This window comes from Ascidia mentula, chromosome 9 (assembly GCF_947561715.1).
Source record: "Ascidia mentula chromosome 9, kaAscMent1.1, whole genome shotgun sequence".
Taxonomy (NCBI): domain Eukaryota; kingdom Metazoa; phylum Chordata; class Ascidiacea; order Phlebobranchia; family Ascidiidae; genus Ascidia; species Ascidia mentula.
The window spans coordinates 2558560-2576466 of NC_138574.1; the positions used below are offsets into that span (position 1 = coordinate 2558560).

Here is a 17907-nt window from a genome sequence, read left to right on the forward strand (position 1 = left end):
TATTTATAATTATTTTTCTACATCTTGATGGCAAGTATAATGTCGTTTAATTTGTGTTGTACCTAATTAAAATTTTTGAGAAACATTTTGATAATGATGACTTGCGTAAATGGGGATTTCCCAGATGTTAATTGTTCTAAGTCCTTGAATCATAAATATCCGAATCACCAAAATCAAAGTAATTTTTGTATCTTGCTCCGACTTTAAGATAAGTGGTGTAGAGAATACGACTTGTCATAATCGAAATTAATTAAATATTTTGCTTGAATTCAGTTTTTCGAAATCGCTTTTAGTTCTTCGCTTCACTGCAACACCCAGTTTCTGATGCCTTCGTCAGTAATTGCGCTTTTGTTACATCTTTCAACGTGAGCTATATTTTCGTTTCCTTTGTCTTGTGGTCGCAGCAATTATCTCCCTGCTTCTGTAATTGTAATTCTTTAGACAAATAAATAGATCAGACTTATTAGGCCTACACTTGGACCCCGCCTCGTCTCGAAACAGATCAGACCCCCTGCAGACTTAAAAGGTCAGAGCAAAATGTCTGAAACTTGTCTTAGTATTGCGTCCCCTATGTAGCTTATTTAATCCACCATGATCTGGTATTACTGATTAGCATTAGGTAGGTGTGAAACCTCTATTTGAGCATAATTTAACAAAACCACTTGCGCATATTTTGAAAACCTCGATCAGAGCCCCTCAGTAAATTCAGTTGTTTTAAAAGTGAGATATTGCAACTTATTACTGTTACAGCATTTAATTAAAACATTTGATTCTTGTGGTGCCGCAGATACTTTAGATTAGAAGACAAAAGAACAATTTTTTTAGGACCCAGTAATTTGAAACCACACATGGAAATCAGAAGACATGCATGTGTGCGGGTGCCTCCCCCAATTTGGGCTACGTCATAATCAGTCATGCGTTCTGTTTGTTTTGTGTGTTTCCAGAAATCTTGTGCTGTTTTAATGACTTTTCGAGTACTTAGCTTGGCGTTTCATAAAAGTTTGTTCATGTTTCAAATCATTTTCAACTACATTGCAGACTATCGCTTTTGGAATGAAATTAGTTGCGCTGAATGCAAGCGTACGCTTGGGAAGAAGTCTATATGACTCTGTTCGTCCAGTTGTTTTTGCACACGCGCACACCCCTAAGCACAGGGTCATAACAACAACATTCCGTGGTGCGAGTAAGTATTGGTCAAATTTTAAAGACAATGAGGCTTACGACATATGGAGTGACCGAAAAGATGGCCCTATTCTTTTGCCGCAAGGTATAAATACATGGTTTATCAACATTGCAATGTATTATTGTATTTGTAAAGTAATAGGCATGTAAGGTATAAACACAGCATTTATCAACAGTAATTTTCAATTTCTTTTGATGAAGCAGTGTGATTAAATTTGACATGAATATATACTCAAACTCCTGATTTTAACAATTGTGGCCAAAAATTTAACAGAAACATTAACATCCGTAAACGTTGATGGGCATAAAATCCACACCATCAACGTTTGCCGAATAAAATCCTCTGGGAACCTCAGCCTCTGAAAATCCAAACAAAAGCTTGTTGCAGATTACTAAGTGCTTCACTTTGTATTTTCCCACTGTATATATGCTAGAAGTTGAACCCTTTCTTTTGTGGTCAGGCAATCAATGTGATTTCTTTATTATTGGCGGCGGGATAATGGGCCAGGCATTGGCATACAGTCTATGGAAAAAAATTGAACGGGTCTCGGCTCTTAAAGCTAAAAAGGAGTATTCAAAAACAGTTATTTGTGAAATGGATCCAACCGTACGTATAGTGTTATTTTTCGACAGAAAAAAAATCAACGACTTGTTATTTGTGCCAACAGGGATATTGGTTGTTCAAATAGTCCCTTCTGGCTAAAAACAACATTTATACTTCAACATTTTGGTATTTAAATAGCCTTAATTGGGATTCATATGAGACTTATCTCATTTATCAGACAAATTTAATTTCGTGAAGTAACTCTTTCTGTCCATTTTATAGTTCTTTGTAGTTATTATTTTATGTGTTATTTTCGTAGATGTCAACGTCTGCTACAGCACTTTCAGCTGGAGGAATTCGTGCCCAGTTCTCCCACCCATCTAATATTGCGCTGTCGAGGATGACAGCTCAATTTTTAAACACGCTTGATTTGGTAAAGTACTCTTTGTCACCAATTTTTGCTTTTGTCAGTTGGTGTTATGATATTTTGATTTTCTGAAAATAAACTCCAATTTTGTCTAAAAGGTTAATTTTGTTATCAAAGAAAAAGAAATACCAAACCTTATTAGAAAACCTTTATGTAACAGACAAACTTTTTTTGCAGCACTTGAGTACAGTTGACAACCCAACCCCAGACGTGCAGTTTCAGAGACAAGGGTACTTGATGTTAGCAACACCAGAAGGAGCACAACAGCTAATGAAAAATTATCAAGTTCAAATGTATTTTATAACAGCATTTTAATATCATTTATAAGTGAAAAGAGAATATTACAGATAAAACTTTTGCATTTTATTTGTCAAAATGGTTTGATAATTAGGATTTTTTTTTGTAAAAACTTACCTTATAGCATGTAACATAATGTATCTTATAAAACTCAAACATTTACACTGTTGTAAAATTCTTTTTCTTCGCGCAAAAAGTCACTGTGCTCATGAACAATAAACATGAAACAGAAAATGACATATACAGGCACCGATATAACCATAAAAAAAAAACTAAACATCAAATTAAAAATCCTAAATTGTAAATAATCTGTCTTTTGCAGGCATAAAGATAACCAGCCATTTTACCATCCCCAAACTTTCAATTGTAAAAGCTATTTTACTTATTTTAATCAGAATTGTTCTTCTGGCACTCAAGTTTCTGAAGTGTTTATTTAAAACCGACGTTTCGTCTACCAAGTGCCAGTGGAACAATTCTGATTAATTAGTATGTCTGGCAGCAAAAAATAGCAGTACATTTACTTATTTTGTTGTAGAGATGCGGGAGCAAAGATCATGTTAATGACCCAAGACCAACTGAAGGAAATGTTCCCATGGTTAAACGTTGAAGGAATAGAAATGGCAACGTATGGACTTGAAGATGAAGGATGGTTTGATCCATGCCTGTTACATCAACATTTTAAGGTTTGAAATTATAAATCCTGACTCAGGGGATTACTAGACAGAATTGCATATTTTCTGTTCAGTATAAGCAGTGGTTTTGTGTGCTGTTGTAGAAATGTTGCCAATTGTTTGTATAAAGTCAACCTATATTTTTAAAGCTTATTGAAATTTGTTTGGGTCTATGTGTAAGATTTGGCAAATTTGATTGATTATTTTAAATTAGCATATTCAGTGTGGAAATTTTCCTCCTGACAAACAAATCACATAAAAATTTGCCAAAAACATGATTTATTGCTTAACAATTGCCTGTTAAAAGTTGCACATTGTAGCAAATTATGAAATTAAATAGGTGGTGCAATTTGACCGAACATAGAACAAAAATCTATCACTGACCATTGTTCATTTTTGTATTACTGCGTTTTATGCTGTTATATTTATAGTTTCCTTAATTTTCAAAACAAAATAACAACACAAAATCATACATCGCAGAAGTAATGCCATGCTATCGCATAACAAGGCAAGATCGCCCCACTGAGAAGCCTGTGAACAAAATCATGTAGTTGATGCTTGTTTGCGAAACTAACCTAGTGGCATGTACAGCCATTACACATCAATGTAAAATGCTAAAAAGTTGTTGTTAAAAGCAAAACGAATGTGGTTTCACTACAGAATAAAAACCAAACCCTTGGAGTCCAGAATCTTAAAGCTGAGGTGGTTGGCTTTAAAAAACAGATTTTTGACAAGGATCACCCAGAGAAGCGTCTCACAGTTTTTTCAAGTGATGGTAGTGTGCTTCACCCTGATGACAAGCCTATAGGAGTCTATGTAAGAAATTAACTGCCTGTGTACTTTTTACAATGCTTTGAATAATACGTAAGTCTCAAAAAAGTTTGCAACAAAAATAAATATTGGAAAATTATTGTTTTGTATCACTGATCATTTTATTTAATTAATATCAATCATAAAAACACTATAGTTTGATCATTTTGTAGCTGAAAATCAGAAATGCACTATCATAGTTTTAACAAACAAAAACTTTTTAAAAAAACTTTAAAAATTACCAGAAACAAAACAAATGTAATATAAATCAATAAAACTTCATTATTTTTTACTGTAGGTCAAACATCCAGAACATGACAAGCCAGTGTTTATTAAATCATCACAAATCATTAATTGCGCCGGTCCTCAATCCGGAAAGGTGGCAGAGCTTTGTGGGATCGGGTTGGATGATCCTAAAGCCCATCCACTTTTGAAGCACAAGGTGGTTAGCTTGCTGTTGCATATCAATTTTTTAGGATTTCCTTTTCAGATTTGCTGAAAACATTTGCCCAATATTTAACTTAAACAGCAAGCTGTGAATGCCAAACAAAAATTTGTTGCTAAATGTTTAAGTATTTCTGCATAAATATTTAACAATAATATTAGCAGAAAAAAAAACATAGAAGAGATGAAAGTATTCTACACTTAATCCTAAGTTTATCAATTAATTTTGTGTTTTACGCATCTGCCGTTCCCAAGGTTAATTACCCAAGGGCAGAAACAAGCAAAAAATAAAATATGGAAGTTTTTATTTTTGAATTTGAGATTTGACTATTTTTCAGCTACCAGTGGAGCGCCGAAAACGATATGTTTATGTTGTCCACTGTCCCGATGGCCCCATGTTTGACTGTCCTTTCCTTATCGATCCTACAGGGGTTTACATTCGTCGCGAGGGATTAGGAGGAAAATACATATGTGGGGCTTCCCCAACCTGCGAGGTTAGTGTGTATTTCTTGTCGTGTTTCCTAGGTCGTTTTGTTGCTAATTTATTCCCACTAGGTGGAAAGCGCCAGGTCATAATATTGATACCCTGATTTTAAGTTGTTTAAAAACAAATTAATAAGTAGCAGACAAAAGATTTCTGTTGGTTGAGCTTCCAAACTGTTTTGCTTCCTTTAAATTTGCTGCCAAAAGTCCTGCATTTTGTTCTGAAATTATTGTGTAATGGGTAAAGAAAAAAGGGTGAATATTTAATTATAGGTAAAGAAAAAAGGGTTAGTTATACACATGTAACTGTGGCCAAATCATGTTTAGGCGGATGAGCCCGACACCTCAGATCTTGAAGTCGATTACAAATTTTTCGATGAATATATTTGGCCCAAACTTGCACACAGAATACCAGCATTTGAAAACCTTAAGGTCAGTTGGAGTGTCATATTTTTGTGGTGTATGTAGTCGGTTTTCACTGGTTGGTGCCCTAAAAAAATTTGGTGTGCTCCCATTTTCTGTAATGTTCGTTTCCATGCTGCCCTCCCCCCCAAAAAAAAAGAAAAAAAAACACAAAAATGCATCATTTTTTATTTTCAGTTGACGTCAGCATGGGCTGGGTATTATGATTTTAACACATTTGATGAAAACGGAATCATCGGACAACACAACCTTTACCCTAACTTGTGGTTCCTTACAGGATTCAGGTAAGGTTTCAGAAAATATCTGTGTTGTTGTTTGCACTTAACTGATCATCTTATATGTTAAAACAATTGGAGGTGCTTTCTTCATCTTATAAAGAAATTTGTGAGGTTTTGTTATGTGCAGGTTGACCGTTTGTAGATGAAACATTATTTTATTATTGTACATTACATACGCTAAAAAAATTAAGCAAGCCTCAATTACAGTTCCTGCACTGTCAGTTCAGTCTAATAGGGATTGTTTTTATTTAGAAATGAGAAAAAAATGTGTATTTTGCTTCTATGAGTAAATTGATTGTGATTTATTTTTCACAACATTTCTAATACTTTCACAAACATGATTTCGAAAGTTAATTCTGTAAATATCATTTCAGTGGTCATGGGATTCAGCAAGCATATGGAGCATCAGACATGCTCGCTGAAATGATCATAAACAACAACCCACAACCAGAAGTTGCGCCGATGAGCTTCTCACGAATATTGAATAATCAACCAATGTTGGAAATCAATTGCATATAAAAATTTTAATTATGTTTGTAAAGAATGTGGTATTGATATGGTGGGGGGTATAATTTGGAAAGCTGATTTCTGGTGATTATTAAAAATTTACTTAATTTCCATTTCCAACTGTAATTGTCACTGTTGTGACCTTTTGCGTGTAATATTTTTAAATTTTTTTAGTTTTCCACACATTTTACATTATCTCTACACAAACAGTGATGCCTTAATTAAAATCTAACACAAGCTAACCTTTTACAAGCATACTAAAAAATCGTACCAAAGCTAATTCGATGCGTACTAAAACATTTTGTTGTGTTTTTAGTTCGTGCATTGGTGATCACACTGTTTGTTTTAATTTGTGCTTCACTTCAAATGCACGCACCAATAAACAATAACTATGCAACAATTTGGTTTATCAGTAAGGTCGACTACTTAGAATTGCCAACAGGCAACTGACTGCAGCATAATGTTTGAAGACTTACATGTTTAACTGGGGGGTAATGTACTTAATGAGCAAAATGTTTAACACTTAAAAAAAGTGGTGATTTTAAAATTCCTGTTGAGAAGTAACCTGGGCAACATTAGAAATAAACATCTTTACATTTTCAAAATAAATGTATTATTCCGGTAAAACATATGTTTTTGGATAGATGTTAAGTAAACCACGACAAAACACATATGCAGCAGCTGTAAAGAAAAATAGAGCAACCCGCAGTTGTATGGCAGCAAAAAATCGATGATTTGCAAGGTGAATTAATGATCGTTTTTTTATTGCACAAATTATTTAGTGGCTTGTTGTGGCGGTTGAAACAATCCACCCCCACTTTGTTTGGCTGCAGCTCTTGACGGCGCAAATCCAAGTAGTTTCTGAATATTCTAAAAACAAGAATATGTGCGATGTTGAATGTTTTCAAGGCGTCACAAGGAATGGTTTTTGTTAAAAATGTAAGATAAGGGTATGTTGTTTATATGCTATGTTTGCTCACTTCAGTCCTAGAAAATTTACAATTGAAATAGATTTCTTTAGCATGAACGCAAAATTAAGAAAAACAGTTTTTAATAGATGAAAAACAGCCTCTACGTTTAGGCCAAGTACCAAGAAAATATTCTGTTCTTTTTTACTACAGCAAAGCACATGAATATTGTGCTACGAGTAGCAATTTTTTTGCAAATGTCACTCACTTACCTGTCTAATAGACATTGTGCTTAGGATATACAAAAATATGAAAGAGCAATCAGTAAAATCAGTGCCCAGCAAACCCCGATGAGAAATGCCTTGAAGTAGGCTAATAGGAACAAAAGGTAACTTTGCCACAACTTTACCCTCGAACCTGAAAAACAAATAATTTGTATAAAATACAGTCACATGTCTACAATCTTTCTGTTGAAACAGCAAAGCACAAGAAACATGTTTACAAAAAGTTTTTCCTATTACATTTTAACACAAAAGGTTTATTTTAACATGCTTGATATACAATGAGTATTTGGGGCATGCTTCCTCTTTTTGTATAAACCCATTGGTGAAATACTGTGCATGTTAACACTCTTTTTATGTGCAATTAGGATTTTGATTGCATTTGGCTGCAAAACTATATTTCAGTTAAAGTTTGCAAAACAAGACACTTACACTGAACTCAAGGTCCCAAGAAGAGCAGTAAAACAAAATCCTATTGCCATCATGGACTTCATCCTAACAGCATTTAAATTTTGACTATTACTCTTTAACTTCTCCTCTTCGATATTCAGGCGACGCTTGACATTTTTGTTGGCCGAGGCATCCCCAATGGCCTCTTTACGCTTCTCCACTGAAATTTCGTAAAACAAAGATTTATATTTGTTTGGTTCCCAATGGTTCGACGTTGACCGAAAGGTACCACAAAGTGGAAATTAGTGTGCCCGCTAGTGTAAAAGCTAGCGCAGTGCCACAGTCAACAGCTGCGCTGATGAAACCTTACAGGTCGAAACAGTGTGTGTACACACCCTGTCTGCATCTCTCAATGAATTTTATTGCTTTTTTGCACATATATATATGAATTGGGTTTAACCCGAGCTGGTAGCATCCTTGGATACCAAGCACAATTCAATTATGTTTCTATCAATAATGCACAAGCACAACTATTTATCTTATGGTCATTTGAAGTTATTTTTTTCACAGGATAAATTCTTTGAGAGCTAGATTTTGACATTTGTCAAAGTTTAAACGTTCTGACAAACTTACATTTTTTGCTTTGCTTATCAACTTCTTGCTTCAGCTTCTGAAACTTTTCTGTTCTGTACACCATCAGATAAGTCAAACCTAATAAAAATGTCATTTTAAACCATGACAAGTAAATACCACAAACCACCAATAACTTTGTCAACATAAAAAAAACTATTTACATTGGTATTGAGCAACTTCTTACCTTCTGCCAAGAGTGCAGTTACTACAGATATAAAAACTATCAATAAACTGTCACCCAACATTGTTGATAACGTTGTGAGTCCTAATCTAAACAACTGCAGATATAAAATTGAATTCTAACGGTCACTCAAATATTAAATGGAAATTACGCCAAAAGTAACTCTCATTTTACAACAAAGAAAAATTGTACGATAGAAGTTTTCTACGTGACAACCGAACACCACTTAGCCAGTGTGCAGAGTATGGCAGCTCAAGATTTTCTTCAACTTTTTTTGTTTGCACGCCAAATTTTATTCGGCATGATAATGACTGAACATAAAACAACAAACAGAAAGCACCAAAGACGTTTTATCGTTTCTGTTGCACGCAGGTTTAGCGGTCGTGCACATAAAATGATTTAGTCTTATGCGCCCAAGATCTTGTCGGGAACTGCCATATTCTGCAGACTGGCCACTCAGAACATATCAATTGAATGGCCAAGAACAGGCAAAAGCATAACTTTTAGTCAGATCCCACACACATTTACCAAATTAGCCATTGAGAAAAAATGTCACAAGAGGCAATCTATGCCATCTTAAAAATAAAAAAATTTTACAGTTGTATGCTAACTACTAGTGATATGTTTTAGAAATTACTGTGGAAGAAATATTGTTTGCGCAAAACATGTAATAATGGAAGCACAGTTTAATCCAAGTCTTCTACAGTCATCGATGAACTGGGAGCAGGCTGAGAATCACCAGTTGTATCCTCATTTTTCTCGTCAAATAAACTTTGCATCAAACTCTCCAAAAGTCCCACTTTACCTCCCTTCTTTACTTTGACCCCAAAATAGTTCTGTCCAATTTTTTCTAAATACTCAATATATAACAGATCTCTCTGTAGCACCACTTGGTATTTATCACAGAGAATCTCAAAGACAACAATTTTTCCACTCTTAACTGCCATAAGGAGAAAAAACACAAAATTAATCAGTGGATATTGGAAAGGTGGCCCAGTCAACTCATGGGGGTGGTGGTTGACATAAGTTCGAAAACAGTCCTGGGCAACTTGCTCAGATTTTACACACAAAAGCTGCAGTATTGCTTGAGCGATGAAAAGGTCTGCTTCCCCAGGAAGACCGTGTTCATAGGAAAATTCTTGCAACATTGTGCCAAACTTTTTTCCGTCATCGGCATACAGGAAATGCTGCCTTGCTTCATCATACATCTTTCTTTCCCAATAGTTTATGGCAAAAATAAGGCGCACCTGCCTGTTCCCAGTCTTTGGCGAGTTGTTGCAAGCTGCAGACCAGACAACAACTCGTGACGTAAACACCTCCAGTTCACTTAACGAACTAGGCATACGTTCTTGTATCTTACGTATCGTATCAAGGTCTGATTCCGCAATTTCTGTGACATGTTTCTCTAATGATTCAATGTATAGAAGACTTAAATGTGCAGCGCTCCCTGGCTGATTTTTTTCAAAAAGATAAAGTGCGCCACTGCTAACAAGTTCTCTTGCCTGCTCAAAACATTTCTTTGAGTTGTAGCGGTAGTATAGGGTAGTGTACAGTTGGTGAGTTTCGTAGAAATTTCCACTTGCTTTACTGCTTTTAAGCTTTTCTTCGATTCTTTTCACGCCGCTCATCTTTCTTCCAGTAAAGAACTATGCTGATACGTTAGCAAACACAAATCATCGGTTTGACATTGCAAGTGTATAAGGTTAACGAGATACTATGTCAAATATCGGGTAACAACTCCGTGTATTCGGAGTAAACAACCAAAAGGGAACTGAAACAAACAAACTTTCCCGAATCTTCGTTGGACAAGCAACGGTCTAAAGAAGACGTTGGTGATTCCACGGTTGAAAGATTTTCTCCATTTCACATGACCAATGGCAAGTAATAAGGATTCGCTTAAAAAAGCAAAACTTGAAAGATTTATTACTCTCAAATTATTAATATATATAAGCCCTATAATGTAGCTGTTTAGCAATTCTGACGACTGCACAAAATCAAGATAAACTAGTATAATATTCGCTCATGCGAGATAGGGGTTACTTGAGCGCCATTGACTCACAAACATTTTGCTTTTGGGACACGCTTATGCATAGAGATCATACCAGAATCCTCTGAAAACGTTCGTAGTTGTAAACTGCAAAGACTCAACAGAATTGTGACATTTGTGTGCATGGATTGTAACACATTTTTATTAGTCCTTGTTCGCTTGTTATTTATGAACTGAAAAATTGAGAGATCCTCCCATACGACCAGAGCGCGGGTTGATTTTCACATTTGCATTTACATTTTTGCCCACATCGACCGTCAAACCTTGTTAACTCTGGTTAGTAAAACGGATTGCTCGTTTAACTAATTGGGATTGTTAGAACACAAGTCTCATGTCGAACCTATTTGTGTTGGTATGCTCGACCTTGGCGGATTGTTTAGTTACTTACAAGTTATGATAATCGCGTTCACCATAATTTTTTCGTTGTGATGATATTAGCGCTATAGTGACCTCACATGGTTGCGATTTTGTCCCTTATGCGGCTCGTAAACACAAGTAATTTATTGTCATTATTATTTATGTGGACGTTTTAAATAACACCCCACAAATAAAATGTAGAAACGTCTCATAGAAACACAAGGATATAAAAATGGTGACGTAATTGATTTCACAAAATAAAAAAGACATTACATGAAGCACAGAAAATGCGTGATACGCGCAACTTGACCGTGTATGGTATATGGCTAAAGAGAGTATATGGACATGTAGCACTGCATAGAAAAGAAGAAACCGTGGAAAACGAAATGCTGACGTTGTCTCGTATATTTCTCAGTGGATTGTTCCCTGGTGCGATGTACTTTGGTCGCCTAAACCGTTTCTTCACTTCTGCATGTTTATATTAGAGACAGACTTCACGTGTAACACTTACGGGATTCTCCACCAAAAAAATCTTTGTGTAAGTCGGCAACGATCTTAGTCTGGTGCAAATGGTCACCGTCGCTGAGTTTCTTGCATAAGTGACAGTGGGCGCTGACTTGGTAAGCTAAATATTGTTCTGGCATCTTGTCCCTTTCGTCCTTGGGCTCCCTCAGTTTTAACAATGGAAAGAAATTCGGGCCTTTCCACCAACTACAGTAAAACAAAAAAGTGTGTTTTGTCTTTAAAATAATGTAAGGTTAAAATTGAAAGAATGAACAAATATAGCCTATAATGGACATTGTCAATAAATTCAGTAGTTCTAATATCCTCTAACTAGTTTTTTATATGATCTTATATGGCAACAATTATAGTCAAATCAAAATGTTTGTAAACTTGACGTGGTAAATAAGCCAAATAACGATCACCTTTAAAGTAAAGCCTTACAGGTTGGCAAAAACAAGTCTTTCCTGCCCACAATAACAATGAAACCGAAGCAAGCCGCTATAGGGTCACAAACTCTTGCACTCTTAATGGCAATCATTACCTAAAATATTGCTTGTATTTCGTATCGTCGTTTTCAACTTCTCTTAAATAAGCGGCCAAGAGTTTCGCGTCGTAATTGAAGTCCTCAGCATGTATGAAGGAATTCGGCGGGGCCAAACGTTCCATATTGGCTTTGGTGGGCCCCCAGACCACTGGAACACAACCGGCGTATAGCGAATTGGTCCAAAACTTCTCTGTGACGTAATCATTGCAGCCGAGGGTGTTTTCGAAAGCGAAATGAAATCTGGAAGAGGTATTGCAATTAAATTTTAGTATATATGAGAGGAGGTTCCCAGCATCTCGTCCTTAACTTCTATTATTTATCATATACCAAATGTCTGCAGCTAACATAATTCTTATTACTGGTTCCATATTAATCTGAATATGAATGCCAAATGCTTCTCATTGAGCAGAGGTTTCGAAGCTACTTCGGTAACTGCTGGTTCCATATTGCTTACTTATATTGTCTGAGGTGGTTGTGAAAAACCGAGTTGGTTCCAACTAGAGGTCTGTGGTTACAAGCCCCGAACTGGTCCACGTTGTAGTGACGTTCAATCTCTTTCACGAACGTCATCCTCAGTTTCGCCCCTTTCGTAAATTCACAGTCTGTGATGACCGCCACCGCCGACTTCGTTTTCACCTTAAAAAGCATTCCTTCTAAGCAGTTGTGCCTTACAAAAGTTCCAATTACACATTCTATTCGCAAAGTTTGGAATTACCAGATAAGAGTTATTGGCGCAGACAAAAAAAAAACGTTTGCTCGGAGTCTTTTTGGAATTTATCCAGCAACAAAGTTCTTAGAACCGGTTCCTAAATGCGGAACTCAGGATAGTGAAAACTGATTAAAAACACCACTGCTTAGATGTGATTCTACACAAGTGATCCCCGGCTATCCAGGATGTTTTGAAAAAACCCTAGTTCTTTAAACTGATATCAAAACAAAAAGTTATTCATTGTAAACACTGAACAGTTTGAGTGTCGCGCTATGTCCAATTCCGAAGTAAAGGTAGGCTACAACAGAAAAGCTGAATGGGCCAATTACCTTCATAAGTTTGTCAAAAGCCTCATCGAATTCCTCTTGACTAAAACCGGGTACTGGTGTTTTTATTGTAGCTTCGTCGCCTCTGATGCAAAAGAAAGAATTGTCAATACACGCAAAACTCTTCTTACTGTTCACATTTAATTATCTTAAATGTTTTTCTGTGACTACTTTCCATAGGGGTGAGAATAGATAGTTGTGACAATTTGTGAATTACTTTGACAGAAAACTGCCAAATTGCTTTAGAAATGGATAGCGTAACTGGAAAAAACTATACGTTTCCAAAAAAAAACAAGTTGACCCATGCCTCCAAAAATGCCCCCCAAAAATGCACAAACAACTTCTGCCTGTGTCCTCAATAAAGTTCAACAAACACGAAATGGAAGCCAACCTTCCAACACGATGGAGAAGCCAATCCCGGGCGGTATGTGGCATCAGTGTCGCCAGGACGTCTGAGTGCGGCTTGTAGTGCATTGTCCAGTTGAAGTAATTGTTGTATTCTTTGATAGATTTTCTGTAAAAATTTCGGACCGTCCAAGGGCTCTCCTCACACCACCAAGTGTACACTTTTCTTTCTCTGCAATAAGACGAAAAACAACATGCTGACAGAAATTACTGCTCGAAAAAACGTTCAAATTAACAATTATGTGGTTGACTTTCATTTTTATGTGGTTGACTTTTCAACATTGACTTTCATTCTTGGTGCGTCGTGTGAATCAATGGTTCTCAACCTCTTTGCACTTGCGATCCGGTGAAGTTGCCCAATAACTTTTAAGGCAGATAACTTGGTCAAATTTTAGCCAAAAATTAACATATCAATAGAAAGTAAAAATTTAATAATGCAAAAACTCTTCACTTTGCAAAAGAAAAAATAAATATAATGAAAAGATTTATTTATTGAGTAATGGTTAAAAAGGGAACGCGTGTCGGAGGTTGAGAAACACTGGTGTAAATTGCTGTAAATTCGCCATATTTTGCATGCTTTAACCAAAAACTCCCATAATCCAACAACCCGAGCTAAAACACTTGGCCAGCAAAATAAATATCGGCTCTCAACGCAGGACAAATTGAATTATTATGGACGAGCTCCAGCCTTACTTGAGCATAATCACAACGTTTTTCACACTGGTGTTTGGGAACAAGGACTGTCCGCTTATTAGCAGCATTTTCTGAACCTTTTTCACTAAATTCATATTCCGCAGAACGTTTCATTTTGTTTCGTAATTCTTTTTTAGATATCAAAAATGACAGTAGCGCGTAATAAAGCTAAGCGGTCTCTGTATACAGATGAAATACAGTCAAGTGAAAACAAACTTGCCCCCAGAACAACAACATACCTAGAATGTGTCCTCGGATTTGGAAGAACGTTCAACGCCAAACCTTTCATAAAGAACACAACAGCGTCGCTTTGTGTGTACAAGCTTCGATTTTTGGTGACTATGCATCCGCCTCCACATGTGGCTGTCTCAGGTATCGTCCAATCTATGGGAGTAGCGGGTGGTATCCACAGTAGGATGATCGGCTTTCGTTTGACAGCTGATAAAAGTGAAAAATTGAGATTTTCGCTACCGACTGCAGTCGAGACATGCTGCTACATACAGTGCTGAAAACATGCAAGGCCACATATATTCCGTGGTATTAGTGTATTTTTTGGTTCAGTCTTTTGGTTAGCTGTGTTGGGCCAATTGGAAACGTAAATGAAGGAAGAAATTGCTGTACTCGTATGACAGCAGAAGGAGATGCAGTTTGTCAAGTCAGTAGAGTTAAGTCATACTTATTAGTACGGTTATGATGACGATATTCTAAATAAGTGTGAAACATACGTTTTATCCACCCTACAAACATTTATGATATACGTTTACCACGTAATTTTTTTTTGCAACTATTTTAATGAACCATATATTGTCTGTAATATTTAGACAAAACAACATGTGCTACAAAAAATAATAGTGGAGAAGACTACATATAAAAAGGCAGACATGCAGATGTTTAATGAACATGCACAAGTATACGCTTGTCAGCAATATTACTAATAACGTATGCATGTTTATGTGTTTTGCCGTGCGTCATTCATGGTGATCACAAAGCGTCCCAAGCATGGACAACCTTTGACGTTTTTCGCCTTGTTTCTTTGCAAGATTTTTGCAACGAACGAACGTGATTCGTTGCCCACATTTTTCTCTCGAGATTGTGCTTTAGTTTGTAAAAAATTCCAGTTGCTTTTCTGTGTGGTGGGAATTGGCTGGACGACGGTTACCTCTTCGTCTATAGTGAATGAAAATAACGTATCTACACAAAATAACGTATCTACGCATAATCTAGCAATCGTGTCGACAAAAATGACATCATCTTTGTATTTGAACATATGATATCCAAGCAACCCTCGACCAGCATTTGTGGTTAAAATTTCTGTTTCAATGATTTGCTGCCATGGAAAGTGTCAGTCACCATATTCGGCACCATAACGTTGTTAGTATACAGGACAGTATACAGTTAAAAAAATGCTACACAGAAAAAGTATCACACGTCTGCACCACCCTTTAATTTATCGACTAAGAATGAAATTTGTTGACTCTAATAAACCACCCATAGCTTGGCAATGACAACTGTGTGTCCGTAGCTTTGGTTGGTTTTGAATGTATGATATTTTGATGGTTGCGTTCCAAAACTGGGCCATGAGTTTGAAATGTGCCATAACGAAACAGAAAATTAAAATGTTGGAGTGTTGCCTATTACGAAATGAATTTTAGGCTCCTGGATGCAGGCCCAGTACGATCTGTTGGCAGCGCATAATTGTCCAAGAGACCCTCATTTCAATTGTATGCTATGTCTGTGGCAAAATATATTTCCATTTTATGTTAGAACTGTGTTTATTCGTTTAGTGCCGCGCTTATACAACTAAGTGCGATTGAAATTGAATACTCCTTTGGCATAAAACGTTTCATCAAACCTGATGAAATCTGGCGCTATGACAGACGAAACGTCGAAAGAATACAGTACGTTAATTTTATGCCAAAGCATCAATCTATTTTAAATTGTAATATGCTTGGCAGCAATAACAGTACAACTAAGTACAATCGACAACCGAATACGTCTTGTCCTAAAAAAAGAATTGTAGAGAGTTTTGTCAGTTCTTCTTTTTTCTCAACTCCTTCATTTTGTGCTTCCCATAAGTTCCAACGCTCAACTGTACGTGTTTTACGCATGGGCAGTCACTGGATATACTAGACGTCAACCCCATCGACAAAGCGATTTGGGTTTGTGAATCTGGGATTGGTCGAAACCTATACGACCTATGTAGGGCATTAGATTTCGACTATTCGATTGTATCGTAACAGAAATTTCCTTTTCTATAACTATAGCTTTCATAACATACACCCACCATCTTATACTTCCCAAACTAAACAAAACATATGACACAATAAAATATAAGACTTACTGGAAGGCAGCACTTCGTTTAAAGGAGCCGTGTTCCTGTCTTGTACGCTTCCATTAGAGTAAAGAATGAACAAGTAAGTGATGCCGAAGGTAACTAACGACAAAACTACTATCCTGTATCTACGTTCCTTCATAGCAACGTCTGCACAATCAGATACAAAAAACGGTGGGTTCGATTCGTCTGAATAGCAATAGGCTGTGCAAAGCGAACCTTTCATTGGAATTCATTCGACTCAAGTAAACCTCGGTTTAACGACTGTCTGATCAGGTTACAAAAGCGGTTCAACTTACAAACGCTTTTTCGAACCCACCTTGTGGCACAGTTGTGAATAAACTAACTTGGTTTAGGGCCGCAGACGCAAACCATTTCGTCAGACGAAAAAAAAGAACAGAAAAGCTTTTCTCTATAATACCTCTTGTTTTCGCATGGATGCGGTTCTACGATTTCACAAAAAAATCACGTTACTTTGGATACGAAAGCCAAAGCTGATATGCTGATAACCATTCTTAAGCAGAAGTTTCGAACACGACTGTGCTCATCATCAGTGCTATGAACGAGCTACTAACTCACATTGCATTCATGTATATATTGACGGGCATCAATGGAATGGAAATATGTGCATGATGCTGGCATAATCACGTTCTTCTAAAGCAACACGTTGTTTTGAAATGTCCACATTATGGCCAGGCTCCTCACCATACCGCGCGTTCTGAAACCAAGCAATCAACCGAATCGTCTTGTGCAAAAAAGGCCACGCACTTTGTCTGGCCAGCAACAACACTGATGCAAAAAGGTGCGTTTTGCTTATGACTGGCACGGATTTACTTAACCAATGGCGTAGCTAGGCCAAAGGCGTCCCGCCGTTAAGCGCGCCAAATCATTCTGCTTCGTAAAGCAATGTTTTGAACCAAAAACTTTAACTCTCTTCGAACCCATCTAAGATTTGACTCCCACCAAACATTTTGGCCTGGCTACGTCACTGCACTCGACCACTTCAGCGTTTGCTGTCACAAGAAAGTAAAAATAAGTTTCAGTTTTTCTTGGCACTCAGATGCACTCAAAACAACAAAAAAGCTTGTCTGACTTACTCAGAAAACCGAATTAAAACTGAAAATAGATTTTGATCACCAGGTATCATGATGAATAGTAATACGGCATCTTTCATTGCCAAAAGTGAAGGTCAAGGTTACTCTGCTTTTTGAAACCGGCACTTCGGCACCCTAAAACACCTTACCGAATATTCTACCGAGCAAGATGTGTTTGTACGTTCAAACGATCTACCCATGCGAAACTGCCATTCTTTTCCTGACAACCGACAGACAGTTTTTCACAGTCCAGTGGTTACAGGTTTTACCAAGCTTCCTGCATTGTATTCGCAAACTTATATGCACTGCCGACTTTATTTGTGTTTATATTGTAACACAACATAATTGAAGAACCTCGAAAAAGCAACATAACTTATCGTAACGATGCTTAACAAAATCCATTAATGCTGCAGCCAGCGGAAGTCTAACATACGGGT

At 36.7% G+C, this 17907-nt stretch overlaps 4 protein-coding genes across 5 annotated transcripts; 1 reads left to right on the forward strand and 3 right to left on the reverse strand.

Annotated features, from left to right (window-relative positions):
- The first annotated feature begins 1042 nt into the window (after window positions 1-1042).
- LOC145914356 (FAD-dependent oxidoreductase domain-containing protein 1-like) lies at window positions 1043-6466 on the forward strand. The gene is made up of 11 exons (XM_083002178.1): window positions 1043-1267; window positions 1644-1789; window positions 2046-2159; window positions 2331-2446; window positions 2986-3133; window positions 3782-3937; window positions 4230-4373; window positions 4714-4869; window positions 5186-5290; window positions 5459-5565; window positions 5934-6466. The coding sequence occupies exons 1-11, from the start codon at window positions 1054-1056 to the stop codon at window positions 6076-6078; spliced, it is 1551 nt and encodes a 516-aa protein (XP_082858304.1). The 5' UTR covers window positions 1043-1053; the 3' UTR covers window positions 6079-6466.
- Window positions 6467-6656: 190 nt separating this feature from the next.
- Window positions 6657-8588, reverse strand: LOC145914359 (calcium load-activated calcium channel-like). The gene is made up of 5 exons (XM_083002180.1): window positions 8463-8588; window positions 8279-8356; window positions 7688-7865; window positions 7247-7391; window positions 6657-6936 (listed from the first exon to the last, which is right to left on the reverse strand). Exons 1-5 carry the CDS (start codon window positions 8521-8523, stop codon window positions 6841-6843), a joined length of 558 nt encoding a protein of 185 aa, XP_082858306.1. The 5' UTR covers window positions 8524-8588; the 3' UTR covers window positions 6657-6840.
- A 556-nt stretch (window positions 8589-9144) lies between these two features.
- LOC145914357 (Golgi to ER traffic protein 4 homolog A-like) lies at window positions 9145-10260 on the reverse strand. Its single transcript, XM_083002179.1, has one exon. It carries the CDS (start codon window positions 10085-10087, stop codon window positions 9146-9148), a length of 942 nt encoding a protein of 313 aa, XP_082858305.1. The 5' UTR covers window positions 10088-10260; the 3' UTR covers window position 9145.
- A 732-nt stretch (window positions 10261-10992) lies between these two features.
- LOC145913312 (4-galactosyl-N-acetylglucosaminide 3-alpha-L-fucosyltransferase FUT6-like) lies at window positions 10993-17670 on the reverse strand. 2 transcript variants are annotated; one of them, XM_083000925.1, is made up of 8 exons: window positions 16386-17667; window positions 15053-15211; window positions 14284-14482; window positions 13338-13523; window positions 12950-13031; window positions 12366-12547; window positions 11909-12151; window positions 10993-11574 (listed from the first exon to the last, which is right to left on the reverse strand). In XM_083000925.1, the coding sequence occupies exons 1-8, from the start codon at window positions 16600-16602 to the stop codon at window positions 11358-11360; spliced, it is 1485 nt and encodes a 494-aa protein (XP_082857051.1). In that variant the 5' UTR covers window positions 16603-17667; the 3' UTR covers window positions 10993-11357. The 2 variants fall into 2 exon arrangements, with proteins under 2 accessions (XP_082857051.1, XP_082857052.1); XM_083000926.1 differs by lacking the exon at window positions 15053-15211 and having other exon boundaries at window positions 16386-17670.
- Window positions 17671-17907: the final 237 nt, after the last annotated feature.